At 60.2% G+C, this 21,743-nt stretch overlaps 11 protein-coding genes and 1 pseudogene across 12 annotated transcripts; 7 read left to right on the forward strand and 5 right to left on the reverse strand.

Moving 5' to 3' along the window:
* The first annotated feature begins 1,113 nt into the window (after positions 1-1,113).
* Positions 1,114-2,601, forward strand: SPRG_03449 (ferrochelatase). The gene is made up of 6 exons (XM_012342042.1): positions 1,114-1,574; positions 1,624-1,730; positions 1,785-1,872; positions 1,920-2,067; positions 2,112-2,181; positions 2,235-2,601. The coding sequence occupies exons 1-6, from the start codon at positions 1,185-1,187 to the stop codon at positions 2,572-2,574; spliced, it is 1,143 nt and encodes a 380-aa protein (XP_012197432.1). The 5' UTR covers positions 1,114-1,184; the 3' UTR covers positions 2,575-2,601.
* A 56-nt stretch (positions 2,602-2,657) lies between these two features.
* On the reverse strand, positions 2,658-3,300 carry SPRG_03450 (hypothetical protein; annotated as a pseudogene; the record flags this gene model as incomplete). Its single annotated transcript has 4 exons — positions 2,658-2,859; positions 2,907-3,012; positions 3,068-3,162; positions 3,205-3,300.
* Positions 3,301-3,491: 191 nt separating this feature from the next.
* Positions 3,492-4,123, forward strand: SPRG_03451 (hypothetical protein; the record flags this gene model as incomplete). Its single annotated transcript, XM_012342043.1, has 4 exons — positions 3,492-3,558; positions 3,606-3,670; positions 3,717-3,989; positions 4,039-4,123. The coding sequence occupies 4 exons, from the start codon at positions 3,492-3,494 to the stop codon at positions 4,096-4,098; spliced, it is 465 nt and encodes a 154-aa protein (XP_012197433.1). The 3' UTR covers positions 4,099-4,123.
* Positions 4,124-4,356: 233 nt separating this feature from the next.
* SPRG_03452 (hypothetical protein) lies at positions 4,357-7,644 on the reverse strand (the record flags this gene model as incomplete). The annotated part of the gene is made up of 12 exons (XM_012342044.1): positions 7,073-7,644; positions 6,910-7,025; positions 6,683-6,863; positions 6,505-6,637; positions 6,105-6,458; positions 5,933-6,058; positions 5,624-5,887; positions 5,337-5,583; positions 5,001-5,293; positions 4,789-4,953; positions 4,507-4,736; positions 4,357-4,459 (listed from the first exon to the last, which is right to left on the reverse strand). The coding sequence occupies exons 1-12, from the start codon at positions 7,633-7,635 to the stop codon at positions 4,357-4,359; spliced, it is 2,775 nt and encodes a 924-aa protein (XP_012197434.1). The 5' UTR covers positions 7,636-7,644.
* A 466-nt stretch (positions 7,645-8,110) lies between these two features.
* SPRG_03453 (hypothetical protein) lies at positions 8,111-10,037 on the reverse strand (the record flags this gene model as incomplete). The annotated part of the gene is made up of 5 exons (XM_012342045.1): positions 8,111-8,677; positions 8,723-9,336; positions 9,385-9,676; positions 9,725-9,823; positions 9,876-10,037. The coding sequence occupies 5 exons, from the start codon at positions 10,035-10,037 to the stop codon at positions 8,111-8,113; spliced, it is 1,734 nt and encodes a 577-aa protein (XP_012197435.1).
* Positions 10,038-10,386: 349 nt separating this feature from the next.
* On the forward strand, positions 10,387-11,544 carry SPRG_03454 (hypothetical protein). The gene has a single exon (XM_012342046.1). It carries the CDS (start codon positions 10,574-10,576, stop codon positions 11,519-11,521), a length of 948 nt encoding a protein of 315 aa, XP_012197436.1. The 5' UTR covers positions 10,387-10,573; the 3' UTR covers positions 11,522-11,544.
* A 213-nt stretch (positions 11,545-11,757) lies between these two features.
* On the forward strand, positions 11,758-13,287 carry SPRG_03455 (hypothetical protein). Its single transcript, XM_012342047.1, has one exon. The coding sequence runs from the start codon at positions 11,775-11,777 to the stop codon at positions 13,203-13,205; it is 1,431 nt and encodes a 476-aa protein (XP_012197437.1). The 5' UTR covers positions 11,758-11,774; the 3' UTR covers positions 13,206-13,287.
* SPRG_03456 (hypothetical protein) lies at positions 13,153-13,929 on the reverse strand. The gene is made up of 5 exons (XM_012342048.1): positions 13,874-13,929; positions 13,615-13,824; positions 13,499-13,561; positions 13,327-13,452; positions 13,153-13,287 (listed from the first exon to the last, which is right to left on the reverse strand). Exons 1-5 carry the CDS (start codon positions 13,899-13,901, stop codon positions 13,244-13,246), a joined length of 471 nt encoding a protein of 156 aa, XP_012197438.1. The 5' UTR covers positions 13,902-13,929; the 3' UTR covers positions 13,153-13,243.
* A 724-nt stretch (positions 13,930-14,653) lies between these two features.
* Positions 14,654-15,795, forward strand: SPRG_03457 (hypothetical protein). The gene has a single exon (XM_012342049.1). The coding sequence runs from the start codon at positions 14,716-14,718 to the stop codon at positions 15,757-15,759; it is 1,044 nt and encodes a 347-aa protein (XP_012197439.1). The 5' UTR covers positions 14,654-14,715; the 3' UTR covers positions 15,760-15,795.
* Positions 15,796-16,076: 281 nt separating this feature from the next.
* On the forward strand, positions 16,077-17,000 carry SPRG_03458 (hypothetical protein; the record flags this gene model as incomplete). The annotated part of the gene is made up of 4 exons (XM_012342050.1): positions 16,077-16,103; positions 16,146-16,239; positions 16,289-16,544; positions 16,592-17,000. The coding sequence occupies 4 exons, from the start codon at positions 16,077-16,079 to the stop codon at positions 16,998-17,000; spliced, it is 786 nt and encodes a 261-aa protein (XP_012197440.1).
* Positions 17,001-17,097: 97 nt separating this feature from the next.
* On the reverse strand, positions 17,098-18,277 carry SPRG_03459 (cmgc/cdk/pitslre protein kinase). Its single transcript, XM_012342051.1, has one exon. It carries the CDS (start codon positions 18,264-18,266, stop codon positions 17,130-17,132), a length of 1,137 nt encoding a protein of 378 aa, XP_012197441.1. The 5' UTR covers positions 18,267-18,277; the 3' UTR covers positions 17,098-17,129.
* Positions 18,278-19,335: 1,058 nt separating this feature from the next.
* SPRG_03460 (acetoacetate-CoA ligase) lies at positions 19,336-21,740 on the forward strand. The gene is made up of 8 exons (XM_012342052.1): positions 19,336-19,394; positions 19,442-19,517; positions 19,570-19,639; positions 19,689-20,014; positions 20,061-20,649; positions 20,705-20,851; positions 20,900-21,170; positions 21,221-21,740. Exons 1-8 carry the CDS (start codon positions 19,358-19,360, stop codon positions 21,715-21,717), a joined length of 2,013 nt encoding a protein of 670 aa, XP_012197442.1. The 5' UTR covers positions 19,336-19,357; the 3' UTR covers positions 21,718-21,740.
* The last annotated feature ends 3 nt before the right edge of the window (positions 21,741-21,743 follow it).

The following is a 21,743-nucleotide window of genomic DNA, read 5'->3' on the forward strand; positions in this document are numbered from 1 at the left end:
GTGATACCACGCTCGCGCTCGGCCTTGAGGTTGTCAAGGACCCAGGCGTACTTGAACGACGACTTGCCGAGCTCGAGGGCTTCCTTCTCGAACTTCTCGATCGTACGCTTGTCGATACCGCCGCACTTGTAGATCAAGTGACCGGTGGTCGTCGACTTACCGGCATCGACGTGGCCGATGACGACGAGCGAGATGTGGATCTTTTCCTTGGGCATCTTGGAGGGTCTGCAAAATGGAGAATGACTTCTTCGGGGATGGAGGCCGCCGGAACCGCAGAACCAATAGTTTGGCCCGCGCGAGGTGATTGGCTGCAAGAGTACGGATACACGAGCCGAGAGCTGCGGTTTGTATGCGATGGTCCGGATACGCCCGCCCCACGCACCAAATGACTGGTGAAAATGCGCGCGCGATGATTGGCCAACGACCGCAACGAGGGGTCGGGATGCGCGCCGATTGGCCCGAATGTGTGGCCGCCATCGGCGCCGCCCCTGTCGCTTGCTCCGCGTGGGTGGCCGCGATGCGCCCGCCAATGGGATCCCGTCATCGGCGTCGTCGGATTACGAGCGGGAGCCATGCGCTGGCGGCGCGACTAGCTGCTCCGTGGTAGCAACAGGCTTGCGATGGCTTCCGCCAGCATCTTGGTCCGTCGCACCTGCATTCTGTGCGGGCAAGAAAGAATCCGCGGGCCATTTTACTACTGTACTCTAGACGGAGGCCTCTGAGACTGCACCAAAAAGACTTGGCGGCAACACATCAAGTGGCCTCGTCGTCGGGACGTGACGGGTGGAGTAGACCTTGAGCCGACGCGCTTTAGCAGCATGCGTGGCGAGCTGCGAAAGCACATGCTGCCTTTCACAGCATGGCTGATCCTTGGCTGATTCTCAGCTGCATGCGAAGGAATTCCCTTGGCTGTTGCTGTTGCATCCATCGTCATGGCGTACCCCAGTCATGATGGTTGAGTTTGCGGACTCTTACCTTTGGGCATTGGTATCGGCGCCTATGGCTGCGATTATTACATGCGACTGATACTACTACAAGCCACAGCTACCGGTTTTGCTGCATGCTTTTCGACTGCGAGGTGGAAGGTGCGCGTCTTGACGTACGCACTGGATTTCGACTTCATCAACCTTCGTGCTACTGTATCCGGATCCGCAAGCTTGGCCGCACAACTGCAAACGAACACGATGGCGAAGCCCAAGGTGCGCACGGCGATCGCGATGCTCAACATGGGCGGGCCCGCGACCCTTCCGGAGGTCCCGTCCTTCCTCAAGAACCTCTTCTCGGACCCGGAGATCATCCCGCTCGGGCCCTTCCAGAGCATCCTCTCGGACGTCATCTCCAAGCGCCGGTCGCCCAAGATCGCAGACCAGTACGCTGCGATCGGCGGCGGGTCGCCCATTGGCCGCTGGACCAACCACCAAGGCGACGCCATGTGCAAGATCCTCGATGAGATCCGCCCCGAGAGCGCGCCGCACAAGCACTACGCCATGTTCCGCTATGCCAACCCGCTCACGGAAGCTGCGCTGAAGCAAATGAAGGACGACGGCGCCGAGCGTGCGATCGCCTTCTCGCAGGTAAGACCGGCATGCAGTGCGAGGCGGTGCAGAGACCAGGCATGTCTAGTACCCGCAATGGTCGTGCACGACGACGGGCTCGAGCATGAACCACCTCTGGCGTGAGCTCAAGCGCCTCGACATGGGCGAAACGTTCGAGTGGTCGCTCATTGACCGGTAAGTCGCCAGCCGTCACCGTTCGCCTCGATGCTGATCTGCTTGATCTATTAGCTGGAACACGCACCCGGGCTACATTGCTGCCTTGTCCCAGCGCGTGAAGCTCGGTTTGGAGCAGTTTGCGCCCGAAGACCGCGAGAAGGTGAGTCTCTTCTGACTCCAACGCACCTCACCACGTCGTGCTGGTAGGTCGTGATCATGTTCTCGGCGCACTCGGTGCCGATGAAGGTTGTGTACAAGGGCGACTCGTACACGAAGGAGATCGCGTCGACGAGCGAGCACGTTATGAAGCATCTCAACCTCCCCAACGCGCACATCTTGAGCTGGCAATCCAAGGGTACCTCCTTTCCCTTGTGGGATGCGAGCTCACGCCTTTCCTAGTCGGGTATCTCCCGTGGATGGGCCCGAGCACGAGCGATGTGATCAAGGGCCTCGCCCGCCAGGGCCACAAGTGCGCGCTTGCTTGGAGGCGAGGGCAGGATGACTCATGCACACCACGCGTAGGCACGTCATGGCCGTCCCCGTCGCGTTCACGTCGGACCACATTGAGACGCTTTTTGAGATTGACATTGAGTACGCCGAGGAAGCCCACGAGGCCGGCATCGAGCACTTCAAGCGCAGCCCGTCGCTGAACGACGAGCCGCTGCTCGCCAAGGCCATGGCGGACCTTGTGAAGGACCACTTGGACTCGGAGACGCTGCACTCGCCGGCCTACCCGCTCAACTGCCCGCAGTGCGAGAACCCGACGTGCCGGAGCATCATGAACCCGATCAAGCCGTACGCGCGTCTGCGCGATGTGGCCTCGGGCGTGGCGACGCCGCAGCAGGTGGCCGACTTGCAGTAGAAAGCTACAGACAATAGAAGAAACGACACACACTACTTCGTGTCTTATTCCTGGTGCATTCGTGGCGTAAGGAGGCCACTGATCTAAAGGCGCGTGAGCTCGACGTCGCTGACGGTGCGCTCCAAGACATCTTCCGGCGCCGTGTCCAAGGGGCCAGTCTCTGTTCTTCTGGGGGTGTGGCGCTCCTTGAGCACCTCGGGCTTGGGGATGATCGTGCCCGTCTTCTTCGACACGCGAAGACGCTCGCCTTCCTCCGAAAACCGGATGGCAATGCGCGTGGGCTTGCTACACAGGACGCTTCTAAGCAATCACGCGAGCCATCGCGCTCGTACCCAATGGTCTCGTCGACCAGGTTGACGTTGCTGTAATGGATCGGGCCAGGGGCCAAGTAGATGCGGCCGGGGCGACGCCGGGCTTGGCCTTGACGTAGCGGTGGCGCTAGCATGGCACGGCCATCGTGAGGCTCGTGTCATTGCTCGAGGCAGTAGCATACCATGTTGATGTCCTCGAGAATGAGGCTGTTCTTGGCGCGGACAACCTCCTTGACGACGCCCTGCTTACCCTTGTGGGGCCGGCGACGACTTCAACCTACGTCGGGTGAGCTTTCGCCGGCGCAGGAAGGCCGCGGACCTTGTCGCCGCGGAAGATGTTCCACTTGGGGATCTCGGCGATGAGCTTCTCGCGCTTGGGCATCTTGCGCATCGCGGCAGGCATACGGAAGGCCATCGTGACGACTTGGGTTTTTGCCGATTGCTTTTGCCAACCAACGATGCCAAGCTCGGTAAAGTCCGGTTCGGATCCGCTCCGCCGGTCTTTGAACCGGTTTGTCCCATCGGATGGAAATAGTGTTTTTTGCTTAGGGTGAAAAGAAACACTATTTCAAGAAGCGGTGCACACTATTAATTGCCGATCCTGCCATGCAAGCAGCGACGGCGCTGGCCGCGGTCGACGAGTGCTACCGGCATTGCGACAAGCGTCAGAAGGGTCATCCTGCTGGCTTGGCCGGGCCCTGCGCTCATGGCGGTACGTAGGCTACCTGGACAAGGACGAGCTCAAGTGGGCCATCACAGCCTTGCTCGGCAGCACGCCCACCAAGGTGCGCCCACGACGACGAACGCAGCCCGACGCATGGCATGTATTAGCTCGTGCTTTGCCAGATGTTCGAGGAGCTCCGAGCCACGTACCCCGACGTCAAGGTGCCACGCGACCGCTTTGTCTCGGTCATCTCGAGCCGCGTCCTAAACATCGACATTACTGAGACGCTGCGCCGCTGGTTCAAGGCCTTTGACTGCGCGTCGCAGGGCTACATTAGCTTTGAGAGCTTCTCAGACGCCTGCGCCCAGGTCGTGCCGCACATGCGCCCCAGCATCGTGCACGAGCTCTTCCGGGAGGCCGACACGAACGGCGACGGCAAGGTACTCGAGGAGTGTATACTACTACTACGTGCCAACTCTTTCGCGACAGGTGACCTTCTCAGACTTTGAGCGCGTCATGCTCATCTCCATGACGCTGCCGCCACTCTGAACGCAGTAGTTAGTATAGATTCGACGCCTCCTAAGTGGGGTTCTCGGGCGGCGGCCGTGCCGGGTACGTCCGCATGACGGTGGCAAAGTCCCCCTAACCACCGTGAAGACGAGGCGTCTGCGAGAAGACGTACGGGCTTGATCTCGTGCTCGCCCTGGTCGTTCTCTTCGCCGCACATGTTGAAGATGCGCATGATGGTGCGGTCGTCGCAGGCCGGGTCGACGTTTTTGATCATCGCGCCAAACTCTACGCATGCTGCTAGCGGATGGCTCGTCTGCACACGCACAGACCTTGGTACGCGAGCACACCGTTGCCGTCTTCGTCCGCTTGCGTGAACAGCAGCGTGAGGTTTCTGTCGACGCTACATGGTCGATTTGCAGCTTCTCGTCGTCGGATGGTGAAACGTACTGGGCTTGGTAGTCGTACCACACGCTCATGACGCAGTCCATGACGTCGTCTAGATTGAGAATGACGTGGTGCGGGTCCAGCACGCGCGGCTTGGAGTTGCGCTTCTTGACGGGCCGCTCGCAGATGGACGGCAGCGCCACAACGCGCGCGTTGAGGTCGCCGATGAACGCGACGGGCGTATGCGGGGGAAAGATCTTGCGCGCGAGATCCTTGGCGGCGTGCAGCGGCACCTACCACACCCATACATTGTACAAGAAATACACAAATCAGTGCTGGCGGTACGTAGGTGGGTTTCGACCCGTCGCCCATGCGAGTCTCGATCTCGGGCGTTGGCATGAGCAGCGTGAGCGTGTGCAGGTACACGTCGATGGCCTGTGCGTTGTAGAGCTCGGGCGTCGCGCCAAGAAGGATCCCAAACCACTTGGCGCGCGAGCTGTCCTTCTCAATCTAGCACCACCACATGAGATGCATTGATACCTTGATACAAAAGCGACCTTTTTAACCCCGGCGACGAGGCTGCCAATGCGCTTTTGACTCGCCGATTTGAGCCCGAGCTCCTGGATGTAAAAGTCCTGGACGAGCTCTGCGAGCGAGACGCGGTCGAGGCCCGAGTTGTCGTCGATCTGGTCGCATAGGATTTTGCGCACATAGAGCTTGGCGATCTCGCGCAGGACGTCCGATCGCTCCATGGCAGCCCCGAGCCGTCGGCGCTTGACGATGTTGCTCAGTATGTTGTGCCGCTTCTTGAGCTTGGCGGTCGCGACTGTCGCCGACGGCACTGCCAGGTCTGCGAGACAGTGAGCGATGTCCCGCCAGAATCATTTCGCAACCTGTCTGCGCCGCGCTCGAGGCCATTCTTCGGAACGCAACGGGCGCCGCGTCGAGGTCATCGAACCGAATGGCTTGCATGAGCTGTCGGTTCGTCGTGAGGAGCGACGAGATGAGCGTCGGGTTCGCCTCCAGCGGCTCCACGAGCAGGTCGGGAAAGGCTGCGAAGAGCGACGACAGCAGCCTCGGCTGCCGGTGCGCAACGTCCACCAGCGTCTCGGGGCTCTTCTCCAGATACTCGCTCAGCGCCTAGTACAACGGATCAACATCGGTCTGCGATTTGCTCTACCTGGGGGCAGTGGGCCAAGATGGCACCGAGGCAGTCGTTCGAGCTCAGCACCGCGGCCACGGCCGGCGCGTGCGTCGTGCACACGTGCGTCAAATGCACGGGCGACTCGGTTACGACCTTTCCAAAGGTCACTTTGGCAGTCACGAGGACGTCCGAGAGGATCGCTGGCGTCGCCTTGACGACGCCCGGCAGCAGCGTCGGTCGGTTCAAAAGCACGTCGCGTAGGGCTTTCGGTGTCTTGACGAGAAACTCTTCGAGGGCGAGCTACCGACGCCATCATTCCTTGCATCAAAGCACAGAAGGTCGTACCACGTTGTCTTTGAGTGCCAGCATCAAGACGGACAGGAGCGCTTCCTGCTTGCGGCCAAGGTACAGGGCGATCGCGGTGCGGTGCTGGTCCACGACCTGCTCGAGCACTTGGTTTTGCGGACACGCCTACGCCGACACGTGATCAAAAACCGGATTTCCAGCGCGCTCGAACCCGCAGAATGCTGCTCAAAAGCGACGGCGTCCGTGCGAAGAGCGCGGCAAAGGCGGTGCTGTGGCGCTCGAGAAGCCGCTGGACGCAGTCGCTGCTGTCGAGCGCGTCGTCGAGCGTCGTGTCGTGCTCGTCGAGGAAGGTCACGAACGCACGCGGCTGGGCCGCATACAAGACGCGCAGAAAGCCCTGCACTTGAAAGCTCGAGCGCGACGCGACCATCGCACGCAGGAGCTCGACTTGGTCGAAGCCGTCGCAGCTGCGGACGACGTCGCGCAGGTAGGCCAGCCCGAGCTTCGACTGCGGCAAGTGGTTGCTCACGACGTGCAGCATGAGGCGGTGCTTCTCGTCGTCGTCCTACCACCGACAGTTAACGCCAAAGCCCGCGACGAGACGCGCGTACGCTGACGCCGGCGATGATGCGCGCGATTTTGTGTCCTGGCGGCGCGGCTTGGTAGGCTTCGTGCTCCTCGAGGCTCTGCGCGTGGTGTCCGATCGTGGCTTCGTGCTGCCGCGCGCGCTCGAAGTACAGCACCCTACGCTCGATGTGGTGGACGCATACACTACGGTCAACAGCCTACGGGTGGCGGTCGCTGGACGTGCTTGGCACGAAGAGCCCTCGCTCGAGCACAAGTTGGAGCACGCGAAGGAGGCGGCCGTGTGTTGGCAGCGCGTCGGCGAGTTTGCTTAAGCAGTCCAAGGCGACGAGGATCGCGATCCGGTTGGGCTGGTTGTCCGAGACCGCCGTCGCCTTGAGGACATCTACCACCTCCGTGGATGCGGTTTGCCATTCAAGACGAGAGCGTACACGACTCTTCCATGTGGGCGTTGACTGCGTCCCAGAAAGATTCGATCTCGGTCGTCGACGCTTCGTGGCGCAGCGCCCACTCGTCCACAACGTCGTAGAGCACACTGTTGCTGCTACTACGCCGCAGGCGTTAAACCTTTAAAAAGTGCAGCTGTGGACCTACGCGGGGTCGGTGCAAAAGTAGTGGTCGAGGAGGAACTGCGTTTTCCGCCGACACGCCTCTTGGCCGAGCGCCAACGTCGCGCGGCGTCCGTCCTGGTCGCGCCGAAGCGCCGCCATCTTGGCCTCGAGCGCGTGGATGTCGACGTGGTACATGCGCGCCAGCATGCACGCTTTGATCTCCAAGTGCTCGCGCGACGACGTATCGAGGCGAAGCGCTGCGTGCTTGGACGAGACAGGATCGTCAACCATTTTTCGCACGACGTCCTGGCGCGGCGACGGGTGCGGCGTCGTGCGCGTGCGGGGGCTCGACGGACAGTGAGTGATGCGCGGCGTCTGCACCGGGTGCAGCTGGCTCGTGTACATGTTTACTTTCGATGCGCTGGGTAGCTGGACCTTGGCCAGCTTGGCGAGCATCGACGTGTCCATGCTCGGGCGTGGCGACGGCGGCTCGTGGGGCACCATGACGCGGTACAAATTGGGCGATCGCGGCGCGGCGGTCGCAACGCGCGGCGCCGACGCCTTTTGCACAAAGTCCACGACGGCCTTGGACGGTACCGGCAGCATTTGCAACTCAGATCCCACTATTCTTAGGTTTCGTTTACAGCTGCGAAACGTCAATTGGCTTGCTGCTCGCAGAGCCTGCCACGTCACGACGATCCAGTACTGAATTCCATGGCTTCCAGCCTGGCTTCCACGGTAGAAGGCAGATATCTAGTCGACATCTTTTAGTCTAGCGGTATAGACACTGGTTTACCACCAGGTAGATCCGGGTTCTAGTCCCGGTGAGATCCCTACTTTCTGATTCATTCCACAGTGGAAGCTACTGGCGGCTACTCGAGCACCGCTGTAGCGGGTGCCGACAATTCAGGGAGTTTGTTCCCTTGGCAAAGATCGACGAGGCACTGAAGCACTGCGCTTGAATGCCTCCAACTCGATGCGGAAGCGTACATCGCGTCGCTATTCATCCTCCCCTGCTTCCCAGTCCGTGCGGCTGTACATGTTGGTCTATAATGTAATTAGTTTATAATAGGGAGTCGATTCACGTCGAGAGCGTCCGCGTCCGCGTGAACGCCTTGCCAATGTTGCCGCCAGGGTGGTTCTTCTTGAACGTGCAGCGCTTGATGCCGGTGAGCGCAACCACCGACTCGGCGACTGCGTTGCAGACCGACTCTTGCGTCACAATGCTCCGCGTCGGGACGCTGTCAAAGAGCCAATCCTCGGCCGGCGTATAGATCGGGAAGTCGCTGGCCTTGAAGAGTGGGCTGTCTTCGTTGCCGACGAGGCAGAGCACGTCGACCTCAAACTCGCGAAAGACGTCGGGCAAGTGCAGGAGCTCGGGCGTCTTGCCGCTGTTGGAGATGAGGATGACTACGTCGCCCGGGTACAAGTTGCCGAGCTCGCCGTGCGTCCACTCGCTGCCGTGGATCCACTGCGACGGCACCGAGAGCGACGCGAGCGTGGACGCGAAGCGCCGGGCGACGATGCCCGACTTGCCGATGCCGCTGAGGTACACGCGGTTGCGGTTCTCGCAGCACTGGACGATGCGCGACACGAAGGCTTGGAACTGCGCCGCGTACTCGAGGTTCGTGAAGAGCCGGCGCATGTGCTACGACGAGATGAGTCATCGAGCAGACACGAATCTATCGCCTACCAGGAGCGCGTCGATATCGCGCGTCAGCGACGCGTTCGGGCCTTCGATTGCGCGCAGCACCGTCTCCTGGTCCGCCGAGAGGCGCTTCGGGACCGGATGGAACGCCAGCGGAATGAACTTTTGAACGCGGAAGAACGACTCGTCCGTCGGGAGCGCGCCGAGGGTCTCGCAGCACGCGGCCCGGGTGGCACCGGCGAGCTTGCCGATGCGCACGGCGCTGTCCGTGTCGTCGGGCATCCCCCAGTGATGGAAGCCGGCGATGAGGCCGCCGAAGAAGGCGTCTTCGGCACCCGCAGCGTCCGTCAAGGAGAGGTTCGACGGCAGTGGAATGACGGCCGAGAAGCTCTTGCCGCCGCCGAGCTTGTACGCGATGACGGCGCCTGCCGCGCCGTCCGTGATGGCCACAAACGGCACCTGGAACTTCTCGCGCATGCGGATCGCAATCTCGTCGGCGGTCGCGGACGGGTCGTTGGTGAGCTCTTTCGCAGCTTCCAACGTCGCCTTAACGACCGTGCTCTTGGCGATGCAGCGCTCGAGGGTCTCCCAGTCCCCGAGCTCGGCTTCATGGATCGCGACGGACGGAAGGAGCGCCACGTCGAGAAAGCGCATCGAGCCTACATGACATATATGAGTGTTTCTCGTAGTGCGTCGATTGCACGCACCAGCATCCATCGCGATGTCCAGCATCTCCTCCACCGAGGCCAGTGGTACTTGGTTGATCTCGAGCGAGACGGCCTTGGCCTTCTGGATCGGCTCGGAAAAGAACAGCTTCATGGCGTTCGAGGGCAGCTCCATCATGGAGCCAGGCGACACGATCGAGCACTTGTCGCCCGTCGAGCTCACAAACGTCTGGCTCACGGAGCTCTCAAACTCATCTTTCTGGACCATGTAGTCGGTGCTAATGTTGTGCTTGCGCATCGTTTCGCGGATCATGTCGCCGTACTTGTCCGCGCCCTAGTCACGCCGGCGTCACGCACTGATACGTCTTCCAGCCATTCCTACCTGCAGCGACAAGAGGCTCGAGTTGACGCCGAGCACTTGGACCCAGGCCGAGTGGTGCAGCGCGCCGCCCGTGACAATCTCCTGGGGCGCAATCTTTTTCTACATACATCCGAGAAGCTAAGCCTCCAGGGCCCATGGCAGCGTGGCGTACCGAGTTGAAGATGGTGGCGTGGGCGGCCGGGAGGCGCTTGACGTGGCTCACGACGTCGACGAGCGACGAGCCGCAGGAGAGGAGGTCGAAGGCGCTGGTCGAGTGCGACCGGCGCAGGACATGGTGCATCGAGGACGAAGGAGCGGGCCAGACCATGTCCATGAGCAGGTGAAATCGGATATGGCGCTGGCGACGAAGCCGTTGGAAGCCACGTTCATGCTGGGGACATGTTACAGTGTTGACCAACCGAGATTTAATGCCGTCGTTTTATTGAATTCATACCCTTTTACTTGTGATTTGTATCATTTGGAATTAAAGGCTGCCATATCTTGACATTAAAAGACGTGGTATGGCTGAAAACCTCCGTGGAACTCATTGGATTTGGCGATGGACGCGTGCGTTTGATTGGCTTAGCTCGGCGTCGATGAAGGCATATTACCCAATGAGAAGGCGAGATTACTCAACCGGCAGCGTGGCGGGTGATGAGGTTACACACCAGATTCGGTTGACTGGTTCGAGTGACGTGGATTGCCAGCGCAGCAGGTGGTCTTCAGCGAGCTTCGACCCGCCAGAGAAGGTCGCGACCGTGCGCCTTGCGTTCTGGTCACGCGCGTCCATTGGACCTCGTACGACGGCTGGTGAAGACAAGCCAGAGGATCACATCATCACTGCGTGGTGCAAAACAGGGAGGCGCACGAATGCGTAGTAACGTGACTGGAACTGCCCACAGGCCGAAAATCCTCCCAGTTTTGGGCGCCGACCTTTCTGGGCCGCCTTTTCCGACCGCGCACGCGTGGTCGTGCGCTGATAGGATTGGCCAAAACACGCATTCAGAGCCAATCCAAAGCAGCGTCATACAAAGGAGCTGTGTAATGGCGATGGGACTTTGCAGGGCTGCTACACAAGCACGCATGGTCGGGCCCGGTACCAACCACAAGGCGAAGCGAACGCACTGGGACGACGAGATCGTGGAGAGCGCGGCCGTCGGCGCCACGTGCTCGCAAGGTCTCTGGGTCGAGTGCGCGCTCTGCGCCGACAAGGCGGGCCAACCGGCGCGCATTGCAAGCGACAATCCGTTTGGCCTAAAAAAATGGAGGCGCCATGAAGCGAGCATGGTGCACCTGCGCCACCTCGGCGAACTGGAAGGCGACGTGTCGACGAATACGGTGGCGAGTCTCCTCGAGCTCTCAGCGGGTGGCATGCAGTGCCCAGGTATTTACAACGGCGAGGCCAAGCACCTGCGGCTGATGATGCAGTTTGGCGACATCAAGGACGACCGCATTGCGATCGTCGTTGACGACGAGCTCGCTGGCGCCTTCAGCCTCGAGTGCACCAAGGCGGCGCATGCCCGGCGCTTCCCGCGCAAGAAGTCAACCAAGCACCAGCTGAAGGGTGCGTGCGCGGCTTGCTTTACGCTCGCGGGCGACGTGTGCGACAGCTTTTGCAAGCGCGTCGACAAGATGGTGCGCGTCGAGCTCGTGCTGGACGCAATGCTGTCGGGCGAAACCAACGCCGCCGCGCGCAAGGCGATCATCGACTTTACAAAGAGCAATCAGAAGGCCAACCCGAACTGGAACCATCTCTTGGCAAAGACGAAAGCGTACAAGCAGTCCCTGTCTCGTCGCGATAGTCTGGTACGGAGCTAATGCCACGAGATGTCTTGGTCTCATTTGCACGCCATGCGAAGCCAACGCAGTGACCAAGTGCACAGCGCAGCAGGTCTAGACATGCTAGTTTGGAGATGGCAGCCAATCAGATGACGGCGATGCGATCCAAGCATTTTGGCCAATAGAATGACCCCATGTGATTGAGACGACGCTGAGAAAGCACTTTTCGGAAATGCTCCGGGTTTGAACTCCGGCTCGCTTTGCCGGAGCCAGCCCGAAAACAGACAGCGCGATGGAGAAGCAACTCCTGGTCCGACTCGAGCAAGCATGGAGCTCGTCGGACGTCGGCGCGTTCCTGGACGCGCCCAAGCTCACTGAGATCATGCCCCACTTCAGCCTCATGGAGCCGAGCGCGAAGGTCCGCCTCCTCATGGCGCTCCAGGTTGCCCAGCAGGAGCTCATGCGCCAGCACCTCTCGCGCGAGCGTCATTTGAACCCACAGGCTTTGGCAGGCGGCGTCGTGACCTCTGCGGGCCTGCCTATGCACCTTCTGAAGCAGATTTTGGCTCTTGCCGACTCGGACGCGGACGAATGGGTCAAAATTGGCTCCGGGCTCGTGCGCAAAATGCTCTTTCCGGCCGTCGGCACCGAGAGCGATTTCTTCAACGACTACATGGCGTCGACGCTCAAGCAGGTGCTTGAGAAGGTCGATGCGCACCGCGGTGCCGACCTCGCGATCGACGACTGGTTCTCCCACGACCTCGCGTACTTGAACGCCGACCACCCAAAGGTCGCGAAGGGCTTCAAGACCTCGAACGATCACTTTACAGTCCTCGAAGAAAGCAAAAAGACGGCCGAAGACAAGCCTGCTGTGTCGTCGCAAGCCTCACGCCAAGTAATGGCGAACCGGCGACCAGTGTCCGTCGCGACGGTGTCTGGCGCGCCAGCACCCAAGGCGCCCAAGCCCGCGGTCACGCCAACGTCCGCGATCAACTCGGGGCTCTCGAAGCGATCGCTGACAGATATGGGCTCAGAGATCCGTCGCCAAGCCGAGTCGGGCCGCTTCAAGCGCCAGCGCAACCGCATCTCAATGATCGACATTGACGAGGTCAAGCAAATCGAGTCCGAGAAGGCGCAGAAGGCCGAAGAACGAAAGCAGCAAGCGCGGCGTGCCAACAAAGCTGCGTCAAGCTCCGCGGCAGATGCCAACGCATCCGAGGCCGTGGGTGGTGAAGGCGGAGGCGACGGCGAGATCACTGGCGACGGCGAAGACGCCGCTGACGAGCAGCTCACGGAGACAGAGGTGCCAGACGTGGCGACGTACGAAGCCAGCAGCAGCCTCTCGGAGGTCGCCGAGGTCATGCAGAACTACCAAGACTACAACCAGCTCATGCAGTACGACATGTCGGGGAACGAGTCGTTTGTTGTGCAAGAAGGACTGCACCACTACGACCAGAACAACAGCCAAGGCGGCATGTACCAGCGGCAACAACAGGCACAACACCAAGGGCAACAGGCCCCGCCTTTCCCAGAGCCGATCTCGTATGGCCAGTACATTGACCCGGCGCAGCCAGGCTACAACAGCGGCGCCATGTCCAACTACGAAGAGGCTCGTGCAGCGTTGCTCCAAATGCAGCAAAGCGGCAACCCGAACAACGCCAACAGCAGCGACACGTACCAATACAACGGCGGCTTTATCGACTCGGCCAACTACTGGCGCTAGTCAAAGTGTAGTACAGTCTAAGAATCGAGTATATATCCTCAGGGAAGCGTAAATTTAAGGGGTGTATGGGCCTCGGCCTCGCCTACGCTACAATGAGCTGTGACAGAGTTCTCATACGCACCAACACGAACGAGCTCGTAGACCTGGCGCGGCTTGATGACGTCGAGACCGCGATCGCGAAGTCGCTCGTTCATTCTGACGCGAACGCCTTGGGCGTCGGCGATGTCGAGAACGGCGCTTTGACTCTCTACAACGTCAAGTCACAGAACGATTCGAGCAATGTGGTTGCTTGCCTTTGACGGTCTTCATGACGGCCATGAGCTCTTCGAGTTGCGCTTCGTACTTGGCTTGAAGCTCTACGTGCAACGTGTCATCGCGGTTGGACAGTTTGTGCGCAGCGAAATAATACCTTCGAGCTCGGCGGGCGTCTTCTCGGAGGCGTCGACAAGGCCGTAGCTGCGGGCTTCGCGCTCCTTCTTGATGCCTTCGATGTCGATGCCGATTTTGACCGACTTTTGCCGGCAGAGGTCGTCGACGTCCTTGCTGAACGAGGCCTTGACAAAGCCGAGGAGGATGTCGCACGTGACGTTCGTGTTGAACATCTTGAGCGGCATGTCGTCTACGCCACTCACTTCTGATAGAAAGGCCTTTCTGCGCAGCACGTGTACCAAAGCCGTACTTGATCCAGACAAACATCGCGCGATGGGCCGCGATCGGTTTCAGGCACCGATCCGGTTCACAGAACCGTTTGATTAAACCGGTTTGTACTGGTCAGGGTTAGGCGAGCCGTGTTGAACGTTCGGCGCGAATCTTTGGCTTTTTAAAAAAGCGTACCACGCGCTCCTTACATTTAGCAAGCTGAAAGGGACATGGGTGAATTAAAATATCCACTAGTCACTACGTGCGTCAGTCGCGCACCACCTCACATTGGGTGGCCAAGGCACAAATCGCCCGCCGATTGGCCAGTCCGTAAATCGACGAACCAATCGGGTCGCGAAGCGTCCCTTCGATTTTTTGAGTGGGATGCACTTTTGAATTTGCTCCAAGCTGCACAAGGTACCGTCATGCATGCGATGCCGTAGGAAGGGTAGCGAGAGACATAGACTTTGAGCTGCGGGGGGTGCCTGCGGAGTGTCGTCCCATGCTAACGCAGCATGACTATGGCGATCACTCCAGGGCTGAGATCATACCCTTTACACCTGATCCGGTTCGTACCGGCGGAGGGACAGCGGCTTTAAGAGAAGGTGATTTTGTTGATTAAACCAGCGAGGGGTGCTTCTGGAGTGTCGTCCCCCTAAGGTTACCTTAGGGGGTATGGCGACCATTCCAGGGCTGAGATTATACCCTTTCTACCTGATCCGGTTCGCACCGGCGGAGGGACTGCTGTGTACTTGAAGAGTGAGAGCTAATATGTATGTGTGCTCGCCCACAGATCCAACCCACGACGTACGTACTGTTCGTACCGCGTGGTGTGGGCTAACCGCAGTGATGTGTTGTGTGTTGCAGGACCATGGCCCCCAGCGCTCCGCTCAAGAAGACCACGTTCCTTCTCAACTGGTACGCCAACCCGTACCACACGCCGATCTTCGTCGCCAAGAAGCGCGGCTTTTACGAAGAAGAAGGCATCGACCTCGCCATCATGGAGACGACCAACCCGAGTGACGTGACCGAGATTGTCGGCTCGGGCGCCGCCGACATGGGTCTCAAGGCGATGATCCACATCCTCGCCGCCAAGGACCGTGGCATCAACATCACGTCCATGGGCGCGCTTCTCGACGAGCCGCCGACGGGCCTCATCTTCAAGGCCAGCCTCGGCATCACCAAGTTCACCGACATCGTCGGCAAGCGCGTCGGCTACATTGGCCACTTTGGCAAGATCATGATCGACGACTTGGCCAAGCAGGCCGGCCTCGCGCCCGACAGCTACACGACCGTGCGCGTCGGCATGAACGTGACGGACGCCATCATGCGCGGCGTCATCGACACGGGCATCGGCTTCACCAACTTCCAGCGCCTCGAGCTTGAAGAGCTCACGGGCGAGCCCGCTGGCATGCTGCGCATCGACGAGTGCAACGGTCTCGGCTGCTGCTGCTTCTGCTCCGTCATGTTTGTCGCGAGCGACGCGTACTTCCAGAACAACAAGGACACGGTCGCGGCCTTCATGCGCGCGACGCGCCGCGCCATGGACATTGTGATCGAGTACCCGGACGTCGCGTGGGAGGACATGTGCATCATGAACCCGCGCCTCCGCAGCACCAAGCGCATGGTCAACGTCGAGGTCGAGGTCGACGGCAAGAAGGCCACGGCGCGCGTCGAGACGGGCAGCGACGTCTACGAGAAGATCTACCAGCGCACGCTGCCGTACTTTTCGCGCACGCTCCTCAACGTCGAGCGCGACTGGGACAAGGTCGGCGACTTCTGCAAGTACCTCCACGTGCTCGAGAACGACGTCGACCAGCACACGGTCTACTCGAACGAGCTCGTGCCCGCCATGGGCAAGGCGTCCGTCGAGCCGCTCACGCCCGGCGGCGTCCTCGGCCTCGTCTCGCAGTAAAACGCTCCTAGGCGCCGCTTTTAACGCGATGAATCCAATTTTACCTCGTGTTGTGCCCATGCCATCCATGTACTACTGGTCTTTGTCTTCGCATCGCTTGGGTTGGCAGACGAGCCGCTTGCCGAGCCAAGGCCGAGGTGGATGGAAAGAGGATGCATTGGTATATCTATAAAAACCCAACTTGACGCTATCGCGCCCTCGCACCGTCATTCTTACAAGTTGCGTGGGTTCAGTCACTGTCCAGAAGTCTATTGGCCAATCCGAGGCCGCGAAACGCAGCTTGGAAAATCCCAACAATTGGTCACGACTCGGCGACGATGGGCAAGACCTCGGCAGACAACCGCGTACGTGGCTGCGCTTGGCGTCGCCGCGCTCATGGCTCGTAGGACATCTTCTACCGCAAGGCCAAGGAGGTCGGCTTCCGCGCCCGCTCGGCCTTCAAGCTCATGCAGCTCGACGACCAGTTCAACCTCTTCCAGAGTGCGTACTTTGTCTGCCTCCTCGTGCAACGTCTCTCTTATGCTTCCAGACGTGGAGCGCGCCGTCGACTTGTGCGCCGCACCTGGCAGCTGGAGCCAGGTGCTGAGCCGGAAGCTCTATGAAAACCGGTCGATCCCGAACATCGAGACCATCTCGCACTCGGACGCGGCCGAGCAGACGCAGATCCGCGTCGTGTCGGTGGACTTGCAAGAGATGGCGCCGATTCCCGGCGTCGCCACCATCCAGGGCGACATCACGTCGACCAAGACCGCGGAGCAGATCATCGCGTACTTTCACGGGCAAAAGTATCGATCTATCCATGCACGGCAGTCTCAGCGCGCCATGTGTGTAGGGCCGAGATCGTCGTGTGCGACGGTGCGCCGGACGTCACGGGTGTCCATGACATTGACGAATACGTCCAGTCGGAGCTCCTTCTCGCGGCGCTCAACATTACGACGTTCGTGCTCGCACCGGGCGGCAGCTTCGTCGCCAAGATCTTCCGCTGCAAGCACTACGAGTTCCTCGCGGCGCAGCTCAGCCTCTTCTTCGCCGAGGTGACGTGCGCCAAGCCGCAGTCGAGTCGCGCGTCCAGCAACGAGCACTTTGTTGTGTGCCGCGGCTTCCGGTTGCCGCCGGGCTACACGCCCGTGATGACGTCGCCGCTTCTGCCGCAGTACGGCCAGCCGGGCGAAATGCAGCGCGACCCCGAGCTCATCTCGTTCTTGGCGTGCGGCGACTTGAGCAGCTACGACGAAGCGTAGATGTTTGTTTACAAATAGAAACTCGACGGAATGGTTTTGCGTTGCCTTGCCAAGCAATCCGCAGTCACAAGGTGCCAAGTCGCAGTACACGTCGAGGTCGGGCGCAATATCTTTGCATTTCTTATTGCACTAAGGGAACGTGGGCATGAGCTCGACAGGCTTGCACGCCGGTGCTTCGCGAAAGTACTCGTGCTGGAGCGCATCGGCGGCCGAGATGCGCTGTTTTGGGTCGAGCGTCAAGAGCCGCTGCATCAAATCAAACCCGGCGTTCGAGAGCGCGCTCTGACCGTAGGTGAGGCTCGCGACCGGGAACTTCTCGCGCAGTACCGACCGCTTCGGACCCTTCCACTTGACGTTGGCGACGTTGGGGAGACTCGTAACACCCGGCCAGTTGTCTTCGGTGGGCGGCCCGAGGAGCTTAAATATTTGGTCGAGCTGGTCAATCTCGCCGCGCCCCATGAGGAGCGGCTTCATCAGAACGAGCTCTGCGAAGATGCACCCGACGGACCACATGTCCACGGCGGTCGAGTACGATGACGTGCCAAGGAGGAGCTCTGGCGCGCGGTACCACAACGTCACGACAAGCAGCGTGTAGTTGCGGATCGGCGATCCGTACTTTCTCGCCATGCCAAAGTCGCATACCTTGAGGACGCCGTCGTCGTAGAGCAAGTTGCTGCTCTTGAGGTCGCGGTGGATGTACCACTTGCCGTGCATGTAGGCCATGGCCGAGAGGAGCTGGCGCAGAAGCGTCTTGATCTCGGACTGCAGGAACGGGTGGTTCTCGGCCTTCTTCTTCTCAAGCACGTGCTTCAAGTCCTTGGTCGCGTAGTCCATGACCATGTAGATCTTGTCGGGTGTCGACCCGACCACCATCTCGCGCATGCGCACGATGTTCGGGTGGTTCAGTGCGAGGAGGATGTTGGTTTCCCGCAGCGCTGTCACCGGAAAGCCTTCCCGGCACATGTCCACGGTCATCTTGACCTGCTTGAGCGCCACGATGTCGCCTGTCGCCTTGTCCCGCGCCTTGGACACGACGCCGTACGTACCTTCGTCGATCTTGCCGATGCGCGCGTAGTTGTCGACGCCCCGGCAGCGCGGCCGGCCCTTGGTCGCCCGCGGACCAGCGTCCGGCGTTACAGCGTCGGCCGCTGGCGCCACGACGCTGGCCTTGGGCTCCTTGACGTCGACCTCGGTCTGGCGCCTGCTTCCTGCCCGGCGGTCGCTCTCGTCGTCCTCGTCGTCGCTGCTCCAGCGATTGCGCTTCATGATGGGCGGCTTAATCCTGTGGAATGCGATGCAATCCCACGATATAAAATCTAACAGGTTTTAAATACGGCATGTGAGTTGTATGCCGAATTTAGTGCCCTTAAAAACGGCATCATGAGTGGCATGGCCAGCGCCTCCGCCCAAGATTCTGCGAGCGTTATTGCGGACTCGCAAGACGTAAATCGTGTAGCGATGCATGACGCTTGATGCAGCAGCCACTTGAACTCAAAAGAGACCAGGTCCTGGACGAGACAGGAGTAGAAGTCGTGCACGTGACAGTGCAGACTCGTGCGTTGGGTGACATGGCTTTGCTTCACCGAGGTCGCTAGCGAGCTCTCTATGCACGAGAACGCATACCGACCGCAGCGAGCAATGCAGCTGCTGCGGCGCATGGTTCCATCGCTCCACACGATCAACGTAGCAAGCGATGGCAGCCTCGGTAGCGTCTCTGCCTCAGCACAACCGCGCGATCGGGATCTGAGCGCATGCGAACGGATCGGTCAAGTGATTGCGGTGAAAGGTGGTACGATTGGGATCTTCTGCATGCTTTCGCGGCGCGCAACCAGCTCTTATCGGAGCAAGTCACGCCCGTGGCTGTCCCTTGTCATAGCGACGAGGCTGCCAATCAAGGCGCGGGACGGAGACGCCGACAGGAATAATGGCCAATCCCGCGGCGTGGATCCTGCTGCGGCCAATCAGAGCGAGAGTTTTTGGAAAATGGCCCCCTTACGTGGCAGCCACGGCAGCGATGACAGGTGACCCGGCCACCCACTTGACCTTGCCGTTTGTATTGAACTTGAGACTTTCAACAAAGTGGCGCGGATGATGATGGCACCCGCGCCGCTGTTTACAAATCGCTCGTCACACTCCGCGCGGTTTGTTGCATATACACACGCGCGGAATAAAAAGCATCCCTCGTGGTACGTAAGTGTATGCAATAAAACAAACCGTTTCAATTCATTCTCAGAGGTTTCTCAGCCTCACGATCTCAGCAGTTGAACGCTCCATGCGGCGCAATATTAAAAGAAAGAGGTTGCGTCGACCCCGGCGGAAAGGCCCACTTGTCAATTTTTGAGACCTCTACAATTGCAATGGTGAAGACGGTCGCTGACGACGACATGAAGCTCTGTACGATCGCTAGCCGACGAGGCCGCCTCACGCCACTGCTACTATAGTGTGGACGCCGTCCAAAGAGCTGCTGGCCTCCTCCAACTGGACCAAGTTCACGGCCTTTGTCAACAAGAAGCATCGGTACGACGCCATCCATCCTTCGCCGCGCCGCTAACACTGCGATGGGCTCTAGCCTCAAGATCACGACGGTCGCCGAGCTCTGGCAGTGGTCGGTCGACTACATTTCGGACTTTTGGGCCGCGGTACACTGCACCGTCGCAACAACGTTCGACGTCTCATGCTGGCGCGTAGACGTGGGAGTACACGGGCATGATCGCGTCGACGCCGTACGCAAAGGTCATTGACGACGAGAAGAAGATGCCGGGCGCCAAGTTCTTTCCGGGCGCGCGCCTCAACTTTGCCGAGAACCTTTTGCGCTTCCGCGACGACCGGACTGCGATCGTGTTCAAGTCGGAGACGAGCAACACGCCGATCACGCTCACGTACAAGCAGCTCTACGCGCGCGTCGCGGCCTTGAGCCAGCGGCTGCGCGAGATGAAGGTCGTTGCTGGCGACCGTGTCGTCGGCTACATGCCCAACACGCCGGACGCGATCGTCGCGATGCTGGCGTCGACGAGGTGCGCTTGGCATGCCTGCATGCGGATTTCCTGATGGAATGGCTAGCGTCGGCGCGGTCTGGTCGAGCTGCTCGCCCGACTTTGGCAAGAACGGCGTCCTCGATCGCTTTGCGCAGATCACGCCCAAGGTCATGTTTACGACCGACGGGTACTTTTACAAGGGCAAGCGCATCGACACGATGCCGGGCCTGCGCGAGATCTCGCATGAGCTCCCGTCGCTCGAGCGTATCGTCGTCTTCCGCTACACGATCGCCGAGTCGTACGACCTCGATCTGCACAGCATCCCGCGCGCCGTGTACGCCGACAAGTTCATCGCCGAGCTCCAAGCGCCGGCGAAGACCACGATCGAGTTTGAGCAGCTGCCGTTCGACCACCCGGTCTACGTCATGTACTCGTCCGGCACCACGGGCCTCCCCAAGTGCATCGTGCAAGGCCCCGGCGTGCTCCTCAACCACCTCAAGGAGCACGTGCTGCACCTCAACATTTCGCGCGACGACGTCGTCTTCTACTACACGACGACGGGCTGGATGATGTGGAACTGGCTCGTGAGCGGCCTCGCCGTCGGCGCCACGGTCGTCCTCTTTGACGGCAACCCGCTGTACCCGTCGACGGCCGCGCTCTGGAAGTTTGCCGAGGTATGCTACATTGACCGTGTCTATTGCATAGTCTGACACGATGAGGATGGTGTAGGAAGTGGGCGTCACGGTCTTTGGCACGAGCGCGCGATACCTCGCAGCGGTCATGGACTCGCACTGCAAGCCCGGGAAGGAGTTTAACCTCTCGAAGCTCAAGATGATTGCGTCGACGGGGTCGCCGGCCAGCACCAACATCTTCCGCGTGCGTCAAGTGCATCTGTGTCTTCTTAGAGGTCTGATTTGTCTCTAGTTTGTCTACTCGGAGATCAAGAGCGACGTGCAGTTTGCGTCCATTTCCGGCGGCACGGACCTCAACGGCTGCTTTGCGCTCGGCTGCACGAACCTGCCCGTGTACAACGGCGAGCTCCAGTGCCGCGGCCTCGGCCTCGACGTGCACATCTTTAGCGACAACGGCGACAAGCTCTTGAAGGAGCAGGGCGAGCTCGTCTGCCTCATGCCGTTCCCGTCCATGCCGCTCTACTTTTACGGCGACACGGATGGTTCCAAGTACTTTGGCGCGTGTACGTTGCTTGCCATCCATCTCGGATCCGATCGATCTCATGTGGCGTAGATTTCGACGTGTTTCCCAACGTGTGGCGCCACGGCGACTTTGCCGAAATCACGGCCAACGACGGCATGGTGCTCTACGGGCGCTCGGACGCGACGCTCAACCCTGGCGGCGTCCGCATCGGCACGGCCGACATTTACAAGGTCGTCGAGCACATCAAGGACGTGGCCGACTGCGTCATCGTCGGCCAGGACTATGTGCTCGCGGACGGCACGCCGGACGTCAAGATCGTCCTCTTTGTCGTCATGGCCGACGGCCTCGAGCTCACCAAGGAGCTCCAGAAGAAGATTTGCAGCAAGATCCGCGCCGAGAACTCGCCGCGCCACGTCCCCGGCCTCATCGTCGCGTGCCCCGACATCCCGTACACCGTGAGCGGCAAGAAGGTCGAGATCGCCGTCAAGCGCATCCTCGGCGGCAAGCCCATCACGAACGCCAGCGCGCTCCGCAACCCCGAGTCGCTCGGCTGGTTTGAGGCGTACGCGGCCGACCACGCCAAGTAGTTTATAGACCAACCATGCATGCGTGT

The sequence above is a fragment of the Saprolegnia parasitica genome, assembly GCF_000151545.1.
Source record: "Saprolegnia parasitica CBS 223.65 unplaced genomic scaffold supercont2.9, whole genome shotgun sequence".
Classification (NCBI taxonomy): domain Eukaryota; phylum Oomycota; class Saprolegniomycetes; order Saprolegniales; family Saprolegniaceae; genus Saprolegnia; species Saprolegnia parasitica.